Consider the following 19,698-nt stretch of genomic DNA (forward strand, 5'->3'; position numbering starts at 1 on the left):
GGGAGCTGAACCTCAAGTTCCACCTCTCAAACTCCAGAAGTGTAACATCATGTTTACTTCAGGGCCCCCAGGAAACCTGCAATAACAGTGCTAATCTTGAATTGCAGTGGTTCTTGACCTCGACAGTCTTTCATGGAGGCTGACACCTCCTTCTGCCCCCACATACTCAAAGGCTCTAAACAAGGTAAGTTTCCCCATATTTGAAACTCATTCTTGGCCTCTTACTGTACTGCATACTTTTCAATGACTTTTGCCCCTTTTCTGTCTAATCTAGGAAGGCACCAGAGTTGAATGTTAAAATCATGGGATATGTGGCCGAATGGGTTTGTCGTCTCTGACACAATCTTCGGGTGAGGATTATTTATTACAGCTTGGGTTTTTTTTCCCATCTGCTGGTTGTAACCGGGGATTATTTAGGCTGAATTCAAAATCTGCCACAGACATTCTTTTGTCATCTCGATTGTTGTTCTTCTGTATTTAACTTATGTAAATGTGTGTACTTCACAAGGAGCAGAAAAACTGGGCACTCCTTTTAACACATTCTGTACCAAACATAGCCAACTCGCTCTATGGAAACTTCTGTATTTCAAGTAGCTGGGAGAGAAAAACCTTCCTAACTTCCTTGAAGTGGATTTTACTGCATTAAAGAAAGAGAGAGACTGTCAAATCCTGTTTCATTTTTAAAGTTAACTGTGAGGTTTTAATTAGGTCCTCTGAACAAGCAATCTGCGATGCTTAATGGTTGAGAGTTAGCAATTGTACACGATCCACTGACTCCCATCATTAAGTTCGGTTGACAAAGGCCAACACAACTCTTTACTTTTTAACTTTGTCACCATTTATGTTTGAGGTGAAGATGTTAATATGGAAATTTTGTGAGCTGGGAATGACTATGAACTCTATCATTGTAAGTTACGACCTTTCATCTAAGGCCGAATGTAAAGGCAATTGCAATTGTTCTATGACTCAAGGCCAGCACACAGCAGATGTATGAAATCTGGAATGTTAGACATAAACTTTTATTACCAAATTATAAATAATTTCTACCACTTACAATGTTCACCTTTCAAGTTCATTGTGATTAAAACGCAAGGGCAGCATCTCGCTGATTTCGATGAGTTATACAGCTGAAAAAGCTCCGTCATAGCACACTATGAAAGGATAAAGCAAAGCAGTATTTAAAAGAACCTGCTGATAACAAGGTATGTGATATTTTAGATCAAAATCCTTTTTCCATCTAGATGACAAACAAACAGAATCATTAGCTAATGAAGCCTTATTTTCACTCCTGAAGCTTTGTAATCTTTAAGGAGTTCACTGAATGTGGATTACTTACATCCTTTGAAGACCACCTTTCCTGAGGTCATTGTGCTTTTGCCATTCTGGAAATAACACATTCTTTAGGTTGCCTAATAACAGATGTGGTGACATAATCTTCCTGAATGTACAAGACGGGAATTGTCTTCCCAGGTGCAAATCACGCTACGCCAAAATGCTCAGCAGCATATGCCTTCCTGCATGAAGTTTGCCACTAGGAACAGCATATGAGAATGCTTTGAGACCTGTGGCAAACCAAGGGCAAATTACCTATGATTTGGGTTCATGATTTGGTCTCAAACCATGAAAGAGGGGAGCTAAGGATACAAAATTTGCCAGTCTCAATGCCCATGATTCAAAATAGATGTGTTTGTTAGGTTAATAGGGTAAGAAGCAGGGAAGTAGAAGGATTTTGTTAACTGACATCAAACAACTGAAGTATCCTCACACAGAAAGTGTACTTAAGTGTATGCCTAAGCTAGGTAAAAAGCAGCCTAGTGAGCAGGAGGTAAAATAGCTCACCAGGTTCTGAAGGCTAGCAAAACAAAACAAACTCTAAAGACAAACTCATAAGAAATAATTCAAAGAGGAAGGCTCCCAAATCACAAAATGTCCCTCGCTGGATTTGGAAATTCGTCATAAAAATCTGCCAACCCAGGTATGAGAAATCTATTTTTCCAATCTTTACCATGGAAATTGGTAATAATGAAAACCAATATACTCTCTTATCAAAATATAATGCACTGAAGCCAGTGATAGTGGCAGGAATATAAAACTTTGCAAGCCTGCTCCCTGGAGTAACTACTTTTGTTTCTTTTCTGCTTCAAGTACTGATACAATCAAGTGTACTTGGATGCTCCTGATTAATGTGATGGTTTCTTGGAAACATGGGCACAACATGGCCCAACTTCCCTGCCGTGCCTGCACAGTTAGGTGAGCTAGGTCAGGTTGTTAGCGTAGGAACTGACACATAACCACCGGAATGGTTATATGAGGTGCTTTATTGCAGCGCTGGGAAACCAGGGGCACGCGCCCAAATCTGGCTTCGCTCCTGTCACCTAGCATTCCCAATTTATACAGTATCCAACACGGATTACATCATCAATCACACGTATGCCCTACATCAGTCCATTGCGACATCAGCCTCTTCTGCGCTTGCGCAGCCCCCTCTGGTGGTCGTCCTGATGAAGTAAGGAGTCTTCCTCAGATGAAGTAAGTAGTCTTCCTCGGATGAAGTAAGAAGTCTTCCTCAGCTTGTCCTTTTCACTTTCTGTTCTTTGGACGTGTTCCCACCATTATGTGGAGGTCAGCTGTCCTCCTATTTCCCCTTGACTGCCTTTTGGTATACCTAGGTTCTACTTGGATAGATTCTTACAATATACTTTTCTAATTTATCACTTATACCCTTCACCATACAGGTGTGTTGCTTCCTGCTACCAAAACTACCATTGTATCATTCGTTATAGAATAACCCTGGTATGAAACTACAAAGTTTCGACAGAACCATTCTACTGATTTATGGATTTCTCAAATAATCATTTCTACCAGTTTTACATATATAACTACTCTATCTTTTCAAAATTTTCACTCTTTTCCAACATTTCCCCCCTTTGAAAATACTTCACTCAACTTAAGTCAAGTATTTTCATTTCCTTAGGTAGCTGTTTCCTGATATGTGGGAGGAGAGGGGGGCTTTGGATATTCTTTAATTACTGTCCCTATAATTCGATGAGTCCATGCATTGCTCCGGGCTGTTTCCTTTTGAATACAAAAATACATCAGATATAACATTAAAAACATGATCATCATTGCAACTACAGTTTGAACGGATCCATCCAGTAAGGTGAAGGCCTAAACTATAAAAGAGTGCTCCAATCCAATTTTGTTCAATATATTTTCTTTCTCCTTCCGCTTCTTGTTCCACTTTGGTCAGCTGGGAAATGTCATACTCTATGTCTGTAGTTACATTAGGAATATGAACACAATAATGATTTATTCTGTCTTTCAGATATTCACAAACACCATGTTCCTTAAGCAATAACAGGTCTAATGCCATTCTGTTCTGCAGGGTCATCTTAGTTGTGGCTTTAAATTGCAGATTTAAATCCCTAAACCCCTTCTTCGTTACCCTAGCTAATCTTTTTGTTTGGCCAATCAGTCTGTCAATCATTTCTCTATTTCGATATGCTGCTATTTGTGCAAATAAAGATTCAAAAACCCATCCTATTTTAACCCCTAGGGAGGGCTCCTGCCATTTGTCATCATCATCATCATCTACATTTCTTTTTGTTCGAATTTGCAGGGTTTCTAACTTGTTTTTGACTGGTGACTTTTTCCAAATTGAACAAAGAGTTGGTAATCCCAGGGTGATTTTTTTTTTTTTTTTTTTATTTTTTTTTTTTAACTGGGCCTTCTATGGATAGGTGAGTAGTCCAGGTTCCATTACTTGCTGCCCAAACAAAATGTCCTATACTACGCACCATAGAATATTTATAATCCTCATTGCTAATAGGGACCTGTATTCCTTTTTCTCCAATTTTTATTCCCTGGCATGCACATCCTGCCATTAAGGCAATTTTAATTGGAGGTATTGTGATTTCCTCAGGGTCCGTATCACAATCTGAAACTTTGGTACAATTCCACCAAGGAACGTTTTTGATAACATCCCAACTAACCCTATTTACAGCAAATTATCAATGTCTATATTCTCTGCTACATTTTGCTTTCCTGTCCATTTAAGGCACCAAGATGTATTTCCGATATATTGAAATTTCTGCAAAATGCTCATTGACCAAATTGTGTCCCAGTTCTGTTTTAAACCATTTTATTTTTCTTTCTTTGCAAAGTCCGTATTGAGTTTGGTTGTGTACACAATTGCCAATTATTGTTCCTTTACATTCATACATGGTGTGATAGACTAGTATTTGAGAGGTTACTCCCCCTCGTCTAGTTGTGGTAATGCATTCATTACAGTCGTCGCTTTTATCAGCTGCGACATTTGCCTATATGGGCCCAAACAGAACCATTGCCAAAAGAGGTCCGGTCAGGATCACAGTGCTCAGCGGTCACAGCCCCAGGGGTTGCAGCCCTTGGCAGACCCTTCCAGCTGCAGCACTGATTCCCTCCGGTCTTGCCCTCTCTGACAGGTCAGATGTATATTTCTCATCAGCTATTATGACAATAATATTTGATCCACAACAACTGTTCCAACGAGGTTATAGTTTCACACCGAATGCAAAAGAACTCTAATTGATTTCTCATTTATTACCCTCAGATCCCATACTAATCTATATTCACCATTTTCAAAAATAATCACTGCATCCAATTTGGCCAATAAGTCCCATCCTAAAAGGGAATGGGGCATTCAGGTACATATAGAAATTTGTGTGTTAATTCCTTTCCTCTAAGTCGCAGATCCAGGGGCTGCAATAATGGTCATATTTCTTCCTTCCCTGTGGCTCCCACAATTATTGTAGTTCTTTCCCCTAATCTTCCATGTAAATAATTTAAAACTGAATAGGTAGCCCCTGTGTCTATTAAAAGTTTTACTTCTTCCTCTCCTAATTGTATTTTCACGAGGGGCTCTTCACTTCTCACCCTGTCTACTCAGCTTTGGTTATCAAACTCTCCTAACACCATCGCCTTAGCTGCATCAGATCCCATAAAAGAATTCCCTGGAGACATAAATTGTCCTCCCCTAAATGGACATTCATTTTTCCAGTGTCCTTCCTGTTTGCAGTATGCACGTTGATTATATCCTAACCTTTCTACATTCATTCTTGCTTTTGGATTACAAAATCCTCTTCCTCTAGGGTTAGAGAGACGCTGTTCTCTCCCCTGGGTTGCTGCCAACAAATTCTGCTGCTGATTGTTTTCAGGTAAATAAATCTCCAGGTGAGAAGGGTACTTTAATGCACACCGGTCCTTCTGTCTTAAAGGCGCAAGCACTCCTCTGGACGTCTGAGCCTGCACTTTTCTTTTTATTTTCCCTCTGTCGAGTTCTATGCGAGACTGGGGTAATGGGGAGGCTTGCTTTCTGATCTCTTTTACACTCGCAACTATCCAGACTCTCGAGATCACTATCATTCATCTTCTCCCCCCCCTTTCTTCATTTAATGCTGGCGGGGCTGACGGAGCGGCTGCCAAATCCAAACTTTCAATATCGCTCCGGTGTTGTAAGCTATTGTCTAAAACAAGGCACTTCATACATTTTCTCAGTAACACATTCCTTACACTGTTCATTAACATTTACCTTTGCACCCATTATTTCACAAGATTTTTGCCACTCACCATTATTTCTTAAAGAAAAGAATTATATATAACTCCTTGTCCCATTTTCTTTCCTGTTATAACATCAACTGCAGTATAGTATTATACTGTTAAGTTCCATTTTTCAGGCCATTTCTCCTGATCCCCCAGTTCATACTGTGTCCACCATACATTACAATAATTAATTAATTTGCTTTTCAGCATACTCTGCCCAAATCCACCCTCCTTCCAATGGCTTAAAATACAGCCTAAGGGAGAGGACTTGGGAACCGACAGCATTTTTTTTTTTTCTTTTTTCTCTTTTTCCTTTTTTTCTTTCCTCTTTTTCTTTTTTTTTCTTTTTCTTTTTCCTTTTGTTTTTCCTTTTTTTCCCCTCTTTTTCCTCTTTTTCTTTTTCTTTTTCTTTTTTTTTCTCTTTTTTCTTTTTCTCTTTTTCTCTTTTTTTTTCTCTACACCACACACACCACACACTCGCCACTAAGTTACAACATTTAGACAGACAGATGCTGATCCCGCAGCACAAATACCAATACCAATACCAATACCAATACCACTTCTGCCGAACCTGCAGAGCTTTCGCTACTGTCTAACGGACGGCGCCTAGGCTTTTACCCCGGGAGCTCCCTAGCCCCAACCAAGCGCAGCTTTCGCCGCGTCTAACAGGCAGGCTTTACCAAATCAGACTTCGCGAGGCCAGATGCAGCTTTCACCGCATCTCTCTGGTAGACTTTTTGAAGCCAAAGTTTCACCAAACCAAGCAGGCTTCGCCTACAGCCAAGCTTATCAGAAGTCTATACCCTTACACTTTACCAAAATTCGGTACCGTAATTATCAGACCATACAAAAATGCGGTACCGTAATTACCAAACCATACAGAAATTCGGTACCATAATTACCAAACCATACTTTACAAAATCGGCACTGTGACCGAATCAGAAAAAAAGAAAAAGCACCTTTCCTTACCATATCAGAGGTCCGTCGTGAGCAGCGGAGGTCGGTCGCGGTCGATGGCTCCCCGAGAATCTCTCGGTGCCGGCTGGAGCAGGACCGAAACGCGATCCGCCTCAGCAATGCCCGCGAGGTCCCATCTGGGTCGCCAAAATGTTAGCGTAGGAACTGACACATAACCACCGGAATGGTTATATGAGGTGCTTTATTGCAGCGCTGGGAAACCAGGGGCACGCGCCCAAATCTGGCTTCAGTCCTGTCACCCAATTTATACAGTATCCAACACGGATTACATCATCAATCACACGTATGCCCTACGTCAGTCCATTGCGACATCAGCCTCTTCTGCGCTTGCGCAGCCCCCTCTGGTGGTCGTCCTGATGAAGTAAGGAGTCTTCCTCAGATGAAGTAAGTAGTCTTCCTCGGATGAAGTAAGAAGTCTCCCTCCAGCTTGTCCTTTTCACTTTCTGTTCTTTGGACGTGTCCCCCCACTCATTATGTGGAGGTCAGCTGTCCTTTGTGCTCCCTCTATGGCCTTTTGGTAGTTGGTATACCTAGGTTCTACTTGAATAGAGTCTTACAATATACTTTCCTAATTTATCACTTATACCCTTCACCATATACAGGTGTGTTACTTTCTACTACCAAAACTACCATTGTATCATTCGTTATAGAATAACCCTGGTATGAAACTACAAAGTTTCGACAGAACCATTCTACTGATTTATGGATTTCTTAAGTAATCATTTCTACCAGTTTTACATATATAACTACTCTATCTTTTCAAAATTTTCACTCTTTTCCAACAAGGTTTGCAGGCCTTGCGTCTTAACGCCTTTTAGCTTGAGCTTTGGGGGAAAACATGTTACTGGATACATGTTCGAAAAGAGAAGATAAACGGCTCTGAAAGGAAGAGAGAGTACAAATCCATGTTCTGAAGAGCGATGCTACATTTTCTTCATATCACAAGACTTAAAAATTGCACCAAAATACTAAATCAATAATGGAAGAATGAAAAAACACAGTCCTGAACCTTTCACAACTGATTAACTCCTGTCACAGCACTAAACTGCTTCTAAAAAATGATATTTTCCAAGACATCAGGGGTTAGCTGGGGGAAAGGTGAAAAGATGGGTGAGAAGACAAAAATTTGACTTCTTCTTGTTCCATGTTCTTTCCAGGTGGTATCTGAAAAAAACCCTTAGTTTCTATGTTCCCTCACTCCTCTGTAGAACGAACTGAGTGACACCTTCTTGCCCAGCTCTAGTAAGGTCACCAGCACCAGCCGCTGTGAGATGCTCACTTGTTTCTTCAACAAAGCCCCCCTGAGACAAGATTTTGAGTGAACAGGATCTCAGCATAGCAGAATATAATTACATATGGGTTGTAAAAACTCTCCGTAAGAAATCGATGAGATGCTATTTTGTGCGTGAGCCATAGAAAGGGCATCTCCGTGAAGAACCCGGAGCTTAGCTAAGGGAGAGCTGGCTGGTCGCTCAGGTGGGCCTTTCGCACCACAGCCCGGTGGATGGGGGTCACATCATATAGCAGCAGCGCTTTTGCACACCACAGTGCTCAACCACACGAGGTGCCCCGCGCCAGAGAGCGCCTCCAAAGTCACTGACCCGGGTGCGAAACGCGCCCCACAAGCTGCGGAGCCTGCCCACACCACCAGCCAACGGGAGCACCGCCCTGCAGCCCGCCCACAGGCCCGGCCCTGCCCACAAGCGCGGCCCCGCTTGTTCTGAGACGCGGCGCGGTGTGACCCTGCCGCCGCGCCGTAGCCGGGCTGGTGGTGATTGGGCACTAGCGCTGCGGGCAGCGAGAGCCGGGAAGGGGCGCGGGAGGAGTCGGCGGGTGAGTGTGGGGCGGGCCTGTTCTGGGCCGCGGAGAGGGGACCGGGGATGGGGGTCCCGTTTGGCGTGTGTACCCCCCGCCAGCATGTGGGGCCGTCTGTTATAGCCGTTGCTGTAAGCCGTCTTGTTAAGCAAGCGACAGAGCTTCACCTCGCGCTTCTGGTTTTTGTCCGGGGCGTTCAGCGGAGCACGTTTCGCGCCGTTTAAGCTGGTTTTGAACGGGCAAGCGTTCGCAGCCGCACGTAACGCCACAGCGTGTGCGCCTTGGGCGGGCGGCGCTGGGGCAGCACCCGCGGGCCAGACCGTGCTTGTTTCCCGGGGAAGCTTCGGGTGTGGAGGGCTGCACTATTAATCCCGCCGTGCCGGCATCACAGGACAGGGACAGCGTGTGTCGATAGGAAACCAGCGACGGTCCTTGCACGGCTGGAGTAGCTCATTTGCCACAGAAAGCGAGGAGCAACAAGCTGGCACTGTGTGGGGTGTCAGCACTAACACCGTTTCCTACCGCTGATTTGAAATGCAAAGCGGCTGTTAGACGCAGTGACGTTCAAACAGAAGTTAAATAGTACAGAGAGAGGGAGGGTCTCGTTCCAAGACTTACGAAGGACAGCATCTTTCAGGTCTGTACATCTGAATCACAAGCCTTAATTACAAGATTAGTCCAGCTTAATTGATTCAATTGAAGGCAGCCTTTCAAATGTATTTGCTTGTATGTGTGAGCTGAGTTCAAAAATCCTATTGCTGTTCCAGCACAGGCTTCTGTTTATAGAGCACATACTGGCTCCTCACTCCACCCCCTAAAGATATGAATACATATTATGGCTTAGCTCTAATTTTAGTAATACCGTTTTAGTGTTCCAGAGATGATGAGACCTTTGGCTCTGTTGGAAGTTTACAGATGCGCAATGTGACAAAGAAGGATTTTTATTAGTAATTCCACAACTTTTAAAACTGCCAAAGGGAAAGTTTAATGCTGTGACTCTAGGACACACCTCCATCTTTACAGCTTTGCTTTTACCTCATTAGATATTTTCTCCTACTGAAAATATTAAGAGTCAGGGAACTGCCTGTCTGTACTGTTTAAAGGCCATATGTAAGGCTGTTGCTTATCCAAGTGTTACCTCTCACTTTCCAGCTCATTACAGAAGCTGAAGATGAGCCTACGGAAGCAAACCCCCAGTGACTTCCTAAAACAGATCATTGGCAGGCCAGTTGTTGTAAAATTAAATTCTGGAGTTGATTATCGAGGTAAGTTTCCTATCTGTCTCACTGAGTACAATAATTGTTTGGGTAAGCTGGAACAGATGCCTTGCATTTGAAAAGCAAAACAGTATGATCCAGAATCTTGGAGTGTGTCAGTTACAGATCTCAGAATGGTGACAAATAGAAAGTCAACTCTGGAGAAACTGATGAAAAGGAGGTTAATGGTGGATTTAGAGATTAAAATTACTTAAGCAAATCATTAGTGTTCTTAGTAACAGATGGAGACCTAGGATTATTTTGAGTTTCTAAACTGATACTTGTAAAGACTGGCTGAAATTAGAATTCCTGGAATGGTCAGGCAGTCCCCTTTTCAGTGCTCTAAAAGCAACCCTTGTTGGAACTACCTTTTTCTTCACCTTCCTGTTCTCCAGTTCCTAGTATAGACCTTGGTCCAGAAAATCCTCAAACAGTAAACTGTGCTATCAGTCATAAGCCTGCTCATACACAAGGGATGAAACTGTTATTTACATTCTTGGTTGAACAGCTGCCTAGACATGGGTTGGATCAAGACTCACAGAGATACAGGAGAAAGCTTAGTGTGGCTTTTGCTGCTGTTCACCCAGTTCATTTTAACACAGAAGGTTTATTCCAGAACTCTTCAGCCTATCTGTGTACCTTCATGCACTGTATATAGGATTATAGGCTTTATCCAGTAAATTAAACTTATCTGTTTAGTGAAATGTCCTGGTCCTACTCCCATTGAGATAAGACTGTTAGCCTGTCCATTTTTTTTTTAGTAATATCCACACAATTAAAACTATCATATATCTCCTGTTTTGCAAAACTTAAACATTTTGTGCTGGAATGACAAATATCATGGTACTGCTATAGATCGCTGCTTCAGATAGTTTTAATTCAGTTGGCTCATCCTAGCACTTCTGAAAGGAGACTTTTTTTGTGCTGCGACAAGGAATCTTTGTATTAAGACAGTTTTGAATTGTTACTGCTTGCTGACAGCGAGCACTGCCTTCTTATCCTTTCCTGTTCCTCTTTGGTGTCTCTCAGCTGACAGAATTTGCAATCTGTCATTTCTTTGAGATTCATATTGTCTGAGCACTTGAGGTGGGGTGGGTGGCTTATAAACTTCACTGCTTCAGTCTTTGGCCTCTGTAAATTCTTTCTTGCAGGAAAATGTAGTGACAGCTCAATAAAGTTAAAGTAACTTACTGAAAGGTACACACCAGGCAGGGCCAAACCAGGTTTAGGGTTTGGATGCACTTTCTGTTTTTTTTTGAGAACATTGGTACTCTTTGCTTGGTAAGATCCATTTGTAACTGCTGCAGATAAACTACTCAGCTTTCCCCCCAACAAACTTAGTGTCATATACCTACAGTCAGACCTAGCAGGAATTGAAACATAGTTCCTTTGAACATCCTTATTTGTTACTGGATTTTTTTCTCCCCTCCCTTCCATATTTCCCTCTGTGCTCCTGCTTTCCAACATACTGTGATCCTGCAGTTAAAAACCTTATAATGCTCTCATTTGAAGATAAACACTCATTTTATTTTGTGTAGAAGTTTGGCCAACATTTGTAAAAGCCAAACATCAAAAAAGCCTCCATGTCAGGCTTTTATTGCAGATCTATCTAGATTCTCTCTCTAGGTTGCTATTTTATATCTGTATCTCCACCCTCCAAGCCTTGTGTGCAAACGTGGCCTAATACAACTTGTATCAACATGTTGATGGGTAACTGTAAAATGTCTTTATGCGCTGCTAGGGACTGCGCATGTCTAAGGGAAGAAGCCCTGGGAAAGTAATCAGTGACAAATGAATATATATGATTTCTGTGTAGAGATGGATATGTACATTAAAACATCTCTTCATACAGATAAAATACTAGCCAGGATATTCAGTGATAGTATTTAATGCCATTAGTGGCTTGAGAGTAAAAACAAAGAAAGGGAAGAAGAGAATGAAACCACCATGAATGCACTCTAGGAACAAAAAGGTTTGAAAATACTGCTTTTATGGACTACTGAATGGTAGCTTAAGACAAATAAACAGTGCAGGTTTAATTTTGGACAAACAATTTTTGCTCTTATATTGTTACATGGAGCACTGAGGATTAGAGAAAAAGAGTTCTGACTTCTGTTTGGTTTATTTGGTGCATTTTAGCTTTGTGAGCAGTCAGTTTTTCCTATGTATAAAACAGAGGAAAGAAGAACATAAAGGAAAATAATCCTTAAACCATTACAAGTTGGCAGAAGAACTTTAATTCCTAATTATTTAATGGAAGATATTACAGTAACACTTCTGAAAAATGAGAATGTGTCCTAGAGGAGGATTCTCAGACTGGAGTTCTCCCCCTCCCTGACTACAGCCAATACACTGTATTTCCAGTTTTAATGCCAGGTTAAAAAGTCAGGTGTTTTTCAAACAGAGGAAGAAAGTTTGTAGTAGTATTGTCTGTGCACAAGACACAGGCAAGATTGAGTTAACTAATGCAGCTTTTAAAATGTTATGATGTGTGCACAAATATCAAATCAGACTGCATTCTTTGAGCAATTCTTTGCATCTGTTAATCCCCCCATCCAGTTTCTTAGCCGAATAATCCGTTTGTTGATCAGGCAAGTTAAATTTGTAGATGGACATGGTTATGGCCTTAAGGGTGGGAGTAGGCACCAAGGAGTAATTTTAAGTGAAAAAATGCCACCATGCTACCAGCACATAGGAAGTACTGTGTGAACAAGGTACAGCCTTCAACAGGGGCTATGGGAAGTGGGAACATAAATAGTTGTCTAAAATCAGGGCTACTCAAATGCGGATTTTTCTGATAAGAAGAGTATCTTATGTTACGCATGGCAGAGATTTCTCCTTCAGTTGCATTGATTAAACAGCATAATTTTTTTTGTGGTAATATTTCAGTGTCATTAGAAAATCCTTTGTCAGTCAACGATGACATCAAACTTCGTTTACATCAAAACCGAGACTTGCAGCCAATCTTCTTCTAGATCTTTAGGCATGAAGATAGACACAAAATGTATATGGTGTCCTGTATTAAAAAGGCTGGGTTTTTTCAGCTATATCCTTCACAAGTTTTGGTGAAAGCTCAGTTTATATAGCCTTGTCCTTAGGTTATCCAGTTACACTATGTCACAGATTCTTTTCAGGTGTGTGACTTAAAACACAAGTGAGAAGGGACAACTTAAACTTTCAAAGTGGAAATTGTCAATCTTTTGCAAATCATATCTTAATGATTTCTTTTTAACCCCTACTCTTACATCATCTGATAAAGTTGCTACTACAGTGCCTGGGGCTCCTCACTCTCAGCTTAGTTCTTTGAAGAATACTCTGATCTACTGACTTATCTGGCCAAGCTTGGGCTTTTAGGCTATGAAGATACAGGGGTTTTTTCAGTACTATTCAAGCACAGTGCATTTTTTGTTTATTTTAAAGAATTTAAGTTGATTCACTTTTAGATTGTCCCTGTCTTCAGGTGTCCTGGCTTGCCTGGATGGGTATATGAATATAGCTCTGGAACAGACTGAAGAATACGTAAATGGACAATTAAAGAACAAGTATGGGGACGCATTTATCCGAGGAAATAATGGTAACTCCCTCTCCTTGTGTTATTGCTCATTAGAAGATTGTGTTTTCGTATTCTAATTTTGAGGAATGGCTGAGGGGTAAGCAAGCTGCCTGTAAGAGTATTAGTTTTATGCTTTCTTGGAAACCGTAACTTCACAGTTTCTCTTTTCAGTGTCTATGCTTTTCTGCATTCCTGTGGCACTTTTTGCCGCTGAACTTGAAATTCATTTAGAGAAGCAGGCTATTTTCTAGCCTTTCTTGGAGCTTATTTCTCCTTCATAGGTAGTTGTTAGCTTTGCCTTAAGTGCTTGGGATTTCCTCCAGCTTTTGTGGAAAAATCATAGCATTAATGTCTGACACCTGTAATTCTGCTGCTTAGAAACTCTTATGCCCTCCTCAGTAATGCTGCAGGGTAGCTGGCTCTATTCCTCCTCTGTTCAGTGTGCATTTGCTGGAGCATAGTTTGACTATGAATATAATAAATACTGAAGCAAAGTAATATATAATGTGTAAATTTGATAGCTTTTTTTTTTTTTTAAGCTGGACTTAAGAGTTTCCTGACTTTGTGCTGAATGCGATTTATTACAATGCCATTTTACAAGCCATGGAAACAAGGTATTTTAAATAAACAGCCTTCTGCACATTATTTACCATGCCACTCATGTGTGCTTTTTCCTTTTCACAGTATTGTACATAAGTACACAGAAGAGGAGGATGTAAAGATGCCAGAAGGAGGCCGTTTTGTACTTGTGAACCTCTTTGAAATGATGAGCCCTCTTTGATTTGTAGTTGATAATCCACAGATGAAATACACAAGTGTTTAAATATTGTTTTTTTAATAAATGTAAACCAGTGTAAACTTCCTGGATGTTTTTTGTTTCAAAGCATTGCTTGGTTACGCTGCACAGAAAAAAAAATAAAGCAAGAAGCATGTAATAGTGCCACAAGACTAATTCAAAGCAGCAGATTATTTATGCTGTTACAGAAATACAGACTGAAAGATAAGCAGGCATGGAGTTATTGCAAATCATAGCCTTGTACTGATGGCAAAACAGTGTTTTAACTGATGTTGGGAAGGGAAATGATAATGTTCTGGTGACAGTGACCTGTCAGTTTTGGAAAACACAGGGTCACGTTTATATGCTAATCTATCAACAGTCATCAGGTAGAGTGTTCATCTGTCCAAGAAATGTTGAATTGCAGACTGAGTCAGGGGATATACCTGTGACACTTCAACAGTTAGAGGCAGGGAAAGAATTGAATCAAATGGAAGAAAAGCCCCAAGGGTGAAAAGAAAGATCTGTGCCAGCTGAGGATGTCAGTTACAGGTTAAACATTCTCAGTTGTTATGCCAACACAGTGAGTAGCTGCCACACCTGCCTCTGTACCCCTACCCTACCTCACTCAGCTTGTAGTTACCCTTTTTCCTGCATCTCTACCAAACACAATGGACTTCTTCAGTAAAAAGCAATTTTAACTAATGCCTAAAGCTACTCTTGAAAACAGAATAGGAATCTAAAAGCTTTTGTAAACATGCCGTATGTATTCCCTTCAGACAGTTCATTTTTTCCCCATAACTTCCCCCCCACCTAGTGCCATCTATATATTCTCTTTCTTTATGTGCTAGCCAGAAAAGAGAACAAGTGCATTAAGCTAATTGTAAAGTGTATGCATTACAGAGGAGGAACTTCTGTGCAGGCAGTGGTGTCAGAACTTGTTTGTTCATATTTTGCAGTAATACTCCCAGGTAATCAAAGCCCAGTGAGTTTCTCATGGATACTTATTCTGATTTGTGTTTTCTCCTTTTACATGCAGTTAGACAAGTTAAAAAACAACCCTGAACGTTCAGGTATTTGAACGTTACTACACATAATGTCCAGATATTCAGGATGTTTTCTTATTCTTCAGGACAAAGTTACAAGTTAAGGTAATATAACTCTTAGCGAGGTTATTTAGCCAATATTTTACAATGAGTTTTCTGACGCCCTGCTTTATTCTTTGGGCAGTTTATAGTGCCTCCAGGAACAAAAATACTCCTAGTGCATGGATGAACACATTGGCCCATTTTTCCCAAGTACCAAATCAAGCAGGGTCCAGTAACGCATCAGTTATCCAAGGGAGAGAAATGTGGGTTTTGAAATAAAAAAAAAATAAAGAATTCAAAATTATTTTGCAGTGAGTAGTTAACCTTTCCACATTAAACACTTCAGAAGCCACTATAGAACATACAAATACAGATGCTACTTTATAAATACTTCAGTAATTTATCATTTTCTGACAAGGGTTGAAAAGGGTCCAGAATGTAAACACAAATCACCAACATGCTCTTTTCTAAAGAGCATGCATGCAGTTTCTCATTCATTCGTCACCTATATGCAGCTGGTACGTTACTGTGTGCTTTCATTCCTGGAGACTTTATCTTAATTTAAAATGGGGTTAATTTTTTCCCCTCTTCTCCACTTTTCCCACCTCCTCCTCCATCTACCCACCTATAGCAACACATTTTGCCCAGACTTCTGTTTACTCTCAAGAGTTTGCAACACTAACTTTAACTGCAGTTCTTTTTCTACAGCTTTAGTCACACGTTTTTCAGCTGTAATCTGCTACTTCAGATGGTCTGATCACACACTGAACTTAGAGAATGCTACATAGTTTACATGCTAAGCATATGCATACCTTTTCTTAATGTATGCATATTTTAATCTGATAATACATGTATTTAATATAAATGCTTACATTTTTTAATGTAATCTAAATCGTGAAGTCACTATTCACACTACTATCTGAGGTATATAGGCATATTGCATTAAAGATGAGCTATTGTATATCATACTCCAATTTCAAAGGTAGCTAAAAAAAAATAAACAATTTCCACAATCACTGACTTTTATGTACAAGATTGTCCCCTTAATTCAGTTTTCAGCCCCTATGTTTAAATCAAACATTTAAGCTTGACTTCAGTTATGTAGTCCAGTATTTTGGATAGTTCATTGTGAGCTGGATATAACATTCATCTTGGATTTGTTTTACTCATCTTTTAGATTTTAACTAAGTCTATTCTGTAGGACAACATACTATAGCTGCAAGCAAATCAGACATTGGTCAGACAGTTCTCAGAATATCACATGGAGCACTATTTAAAGTTTAAGGTAAGGCATCCCATTGTATATGTATGTAGACATCAAAGTACAGTGGTGTATTTCACAAGCTCTTGATGCTTAAAAATGACTCTACCTGATTCAGAAGATCTTTATCCCATTGGGAGATACAAACACTCTTGCAAACAATACATCTTCACACACAAAAAAAGTGTCTTAGATACTAATGCTCACAGCCTTCATGTTACTTCATTTACCATATTCTAATGCTCTTGACCCGTACCTGTGTATAAAACAGTTTTACTTGTGGATCAGGCTCATCTAGGTCAGGACTGACAACACAACATTCTTGAACGACCTACAAGTTCTTGTCCATCTTGTCTTAGAAGAACGCACTCAAAAATAAGTAATCCAAAACTAACAAACAAAAACTGATTAAATTCCAAAGACAAAAGCTGCATTCACATACATAGTACTTTAATGCAATGAAATCACTTCATGAAACCAAGGCTGTTCAACTGCCACCCCATCCACACCCTCTTCCACACATTCACTCAGAGACAGACTCTAGGAGGAGCAGTAACTCTGGATTTCCTACATCCCCACATCCAGTGTAAGTTTCTTGCACTTGAAAAGTCAAAGTAAACCACATCTCCTTAAAAAAAAGCCTGTCTGGGAGCAGCAGCACAGCGTAGCATACAGAAACTAGAGAAAACAAATCTGGAAGAAGGCAGTAAGTAATTATGTAGTGGGACAGCCAGGAGCCAGCTTACTTACTACTAAAGCCTGGAGTGCCCCTATATAACGGAGCAGAGCATGCTAGAAAAGCTTTTCTTTAAAGGTATACACTGATGACCACTCAGTTTTACAGTTTGTTGCTAATGGGTTCCTAGGTCAGGGGGAATCTAACATAAACCACTCTTTATTTATTTGAATTCTTTCTATCTTTTTCATGATACAGTGACAAAACAGCTATCAAGAGCCCTTTCGAGTACAATTGGCTCATTAAGTTCTAAGGCTCTTACTCAGCTCCAAAAAGCCAGCTGTGCCCCACAGCTGTAGGTTTCAGCTGTGTTGTTCACAGTAGTCAAAGCATGAAAGTGTTTGCAAAATGGCAGCCTTCAAACATTTGACTGATGGCACCAAAGCAACGCCTGGTCTTTAATATGCCAACCTGTGCCCATGGCCAGCTCCAGCTCTAATTCCATGTCCATTTTGAAAGCAAACAGACTAGAGCCAGCAGTTTCAAAGGTTCCTGTGCCAAACTGTTCCCCATGGCTGAGAAATGGGACAGGAAGAGGGTTTTCCTGAGCTGCTGTATTGATCCTGCCTGAGGGACCCTTGAACATTTATGAGTCAGTGATACACACAGCAACCAGGCTGGGCTGAGCTGGGCTACATGCCCAGCATGGCTTTCAGGTCTCCACTGGGCCACACAGACCCCTTGTCTGCAGGACACCTTCACCAGCTCAATGTAACAGTGGAGCTCGGGGGCTGAATTTGTAAGAGGAGACTCACACTGTATGTTGCATGTATATGTTAGGTCATTCTCAGCGGTAAAATTTGTATCCACTGTCCCACTTCAGTAAGTGTGATACAAGAATAGCAAGAACAGTCAACTGGTTAGAAGTGGAAGGACCTGACAGTACTTCTGCCAACCTTCTGCCTAACTAGATGTCAGAGAAACATCCTCTTTTCCCTGGTGTCCCCAAACACAGAGCCACAAACATCCCTAGGTCAACCCTAAGATACCAGTTTGTAGGCATTGTTCTCCATTCTCCCTGTGGGACTACCACAGGTTTTTACCGCTCTCCTGCTGTGGGCTTTTAGCCACTCTTCTCACAGACTGCCTTTTATTCTAAAGATGACATGCAATCTTATCAAATTAGATGGTGCTGCCAGCTTTACTGGTTTAATGATCAGTTCCTTGTGATCTGGACTCAACTAATTGTTGCCACTTTGAAACACTCAATCAACCTACCCACTCTTAACTGCCCCCAGACTTTCTTCATAGGACTCAGGTGGCCACTAGCTGACCAGGAAGGACTTCTAACTCATTATAACCCTAATTATCTTGTGGTAGCAAAGCAGTTCTCGACCTGTCAGTGAAACAACCAGCTTGTGCTTCAGTGTCAGACCTGGATTGCTCACATCCATGCCCATATTGCAAACTGATCTCCACTGCACCTGCTCCAAGTCTGCTGTCCCTGTTGTGCCCCAATGATGTGGAGATGTAGAAGCAGTAAGCAGGAAGGAGAAAGCTTCTGCATCAAAGAGCCTGGGATGTAACTGGGTTTATAACCCTTCTGTGCACTTTATTCATGAAATTTCAGTTAGTTTTATAGTAGGTTTATAGCCTATTTTAATTATCAAGTTGTTACACAGCATGCACAGTTTTTCCTAGTGCTATTTTAAAATCCCAACTGTGGGGTTTATTCTAGAAATCCATGATACACAGGCTGCTGAGAAAACAATAGGCAGAGTGTAAGTTGTCTTAAGTCTCCTACTCCTTGCCAACTTCCTACTAATGCAGAAATTTATGACAGGAAGGAGGCAAACCTCTCCTAGTGACAGCAGTGCCACATGGCTTTCTTGTGTCTGTCTGGGCCTCATCGTCAGAGCAATATGCAGAACCTGGCTGAGCTCAAGTGACTGCAGCTGGTCAAAACTCTGGCCAGAGGAGGCTGAGGCAATGCTGTCCTGATGGGTGATGCAACCAGAGGCTATGGAGAGGGCTGTATTTCTTGCTGGAAACATCTGCCTGTCACTTGGCATTCAAACACGCAGTTCAAGGCTGCTCGTAGGTGCATGTGTCATGGTAATGACTGTGACAGGATTTTTCCATCTCTGAGGAGGAGATGACTGTGACATTTGGTTTGAGTGCAGCTTTGAAGCCACAGAGTTCTTCTGCTAGAGAGCAGGCAGTGAGGATGAACTCTGCATAAGGCTGTATTTCAGATCAGCCCAGCAATTAATGCTGCCTCCAGGCAGTGCCATGCAGTTCTGCTGACTGGTGCTGCTAACCCTGCACACAGCAGCCCCTCAGCAGCACCTCCTGGCCTGCCCAGATACCACAAGCTTTAGGAGCAAGCAGAACCAGTTCAGTACAGCGGTACATCCTGTGCTGTTACAGTTGGGTTGGGTCTGGGTCTCATTTGTTTGAAGCTCTTTGCCCTTCTCCCCATAGCTTTGCACAGAGCTCCAGGGAGCACCCAAGAGTGCTGTTTCAGGGTCTGCGCTCTGCTGCTTTTTGCCCTTTTTCAGATGTAAGCCGGTGGAGAAATGGTCCTCACTGGAGCTGGCATAATAAAAACATGTGCCCAAATTGTGGCAGCAGCTGAAGAAGACTATGAAATGCTGTTACACCATGCCATGATGCAAAGACCTACTTAGGTGGAATATTGTTTTCAGACCTGGCC

The 19,698-nt window shown here is 41.4% G+C and overlaps 1 protein-coding gene across 2 annotated transcripts; it reads left to right on the forward strand.

The window, feature by feature from the left end:
• The first annotated feature begins 8,272 nt into the window (after nucleotides 1-8,272).
• Nucleotides 8,273-14,140, forward strand: LSM6 (LSM6 homolog, U6 small nuclear RNA and mRNA degradation associated). Of its 2 annotated transcripts, none has more exons than XM_061354141.1 (4): nucleotides 8,273-8,391; nucleotides 9,526-9,638; nucleotides 13,090-13,203; nucleotides 13,867-14,140. In XM_061354141.1, the coding sequence occupies exons 2-4, from the start codon at nucleotides 9,545-9,547 to the stop codon at nucleotides 13,899-13,901; spliced, it is 243 nt and encodes an 80-aa protein (XP_061210125.1). In that variant the 5' UTR covers nucleotides 8,273-8,391; nucleotides 9,526-9,544; the 3' UTR covers nucleotides 13,902-14,140. The 2 variants fall into 2 exon arrangements, with proteins under 2 accessions (XP_061210125.1, XP_061210127.1); XM_061354143.1 differs by lacking the exon at nucleotides 8,273-8,391 and adding an exon at nucleotides 8,989-9,010.
• Nucleotides 14,141-19,698: the final 5,558 nt, after the last annotated feature.

The sequence above is a fragment of the Neopsephotus bourkii genome, unplaced genomic scaffold, assembly GCF_033783945.1.
Source record: "Neopsephotus bourkii isolate Nb327-2 ecotype Australia unplaced genomic scaffold, CSIRO-AGI_Nbou_v1 NB_718, whole genome shotgun sequence".
NCBI classification, from domain to species: domain Eukaryota; kingdom Metazoa; phylum Chordata; class Aves; order Psittaciformes; family Psittacidae; genus Neopsephotus; species Neopsephotus bourkii.

Coding starts and splice junctions, on each gene's coding strand:
- LSM6 (XM_061354141.1), top strand. CDS start 9,545: ATGAGCCTACGGAAGCAAACCCCCAGTGACTTCCTAAAACAGATCATT. Junction 9,639..13,089: donor TTCTGGAGTTGATTATCGAG/GTAAGTTTCCTA, acceptor CCCTGTCTTCAG/GTGTCCTGGCTTGCCTGGAT. Junction 13,204..13,866: donor ATTTATCCGAGGAAATAATG/GTAACTCCCTCT, acceptor TCCTTTTCACAG/TATTGTACATAAGTACACAG.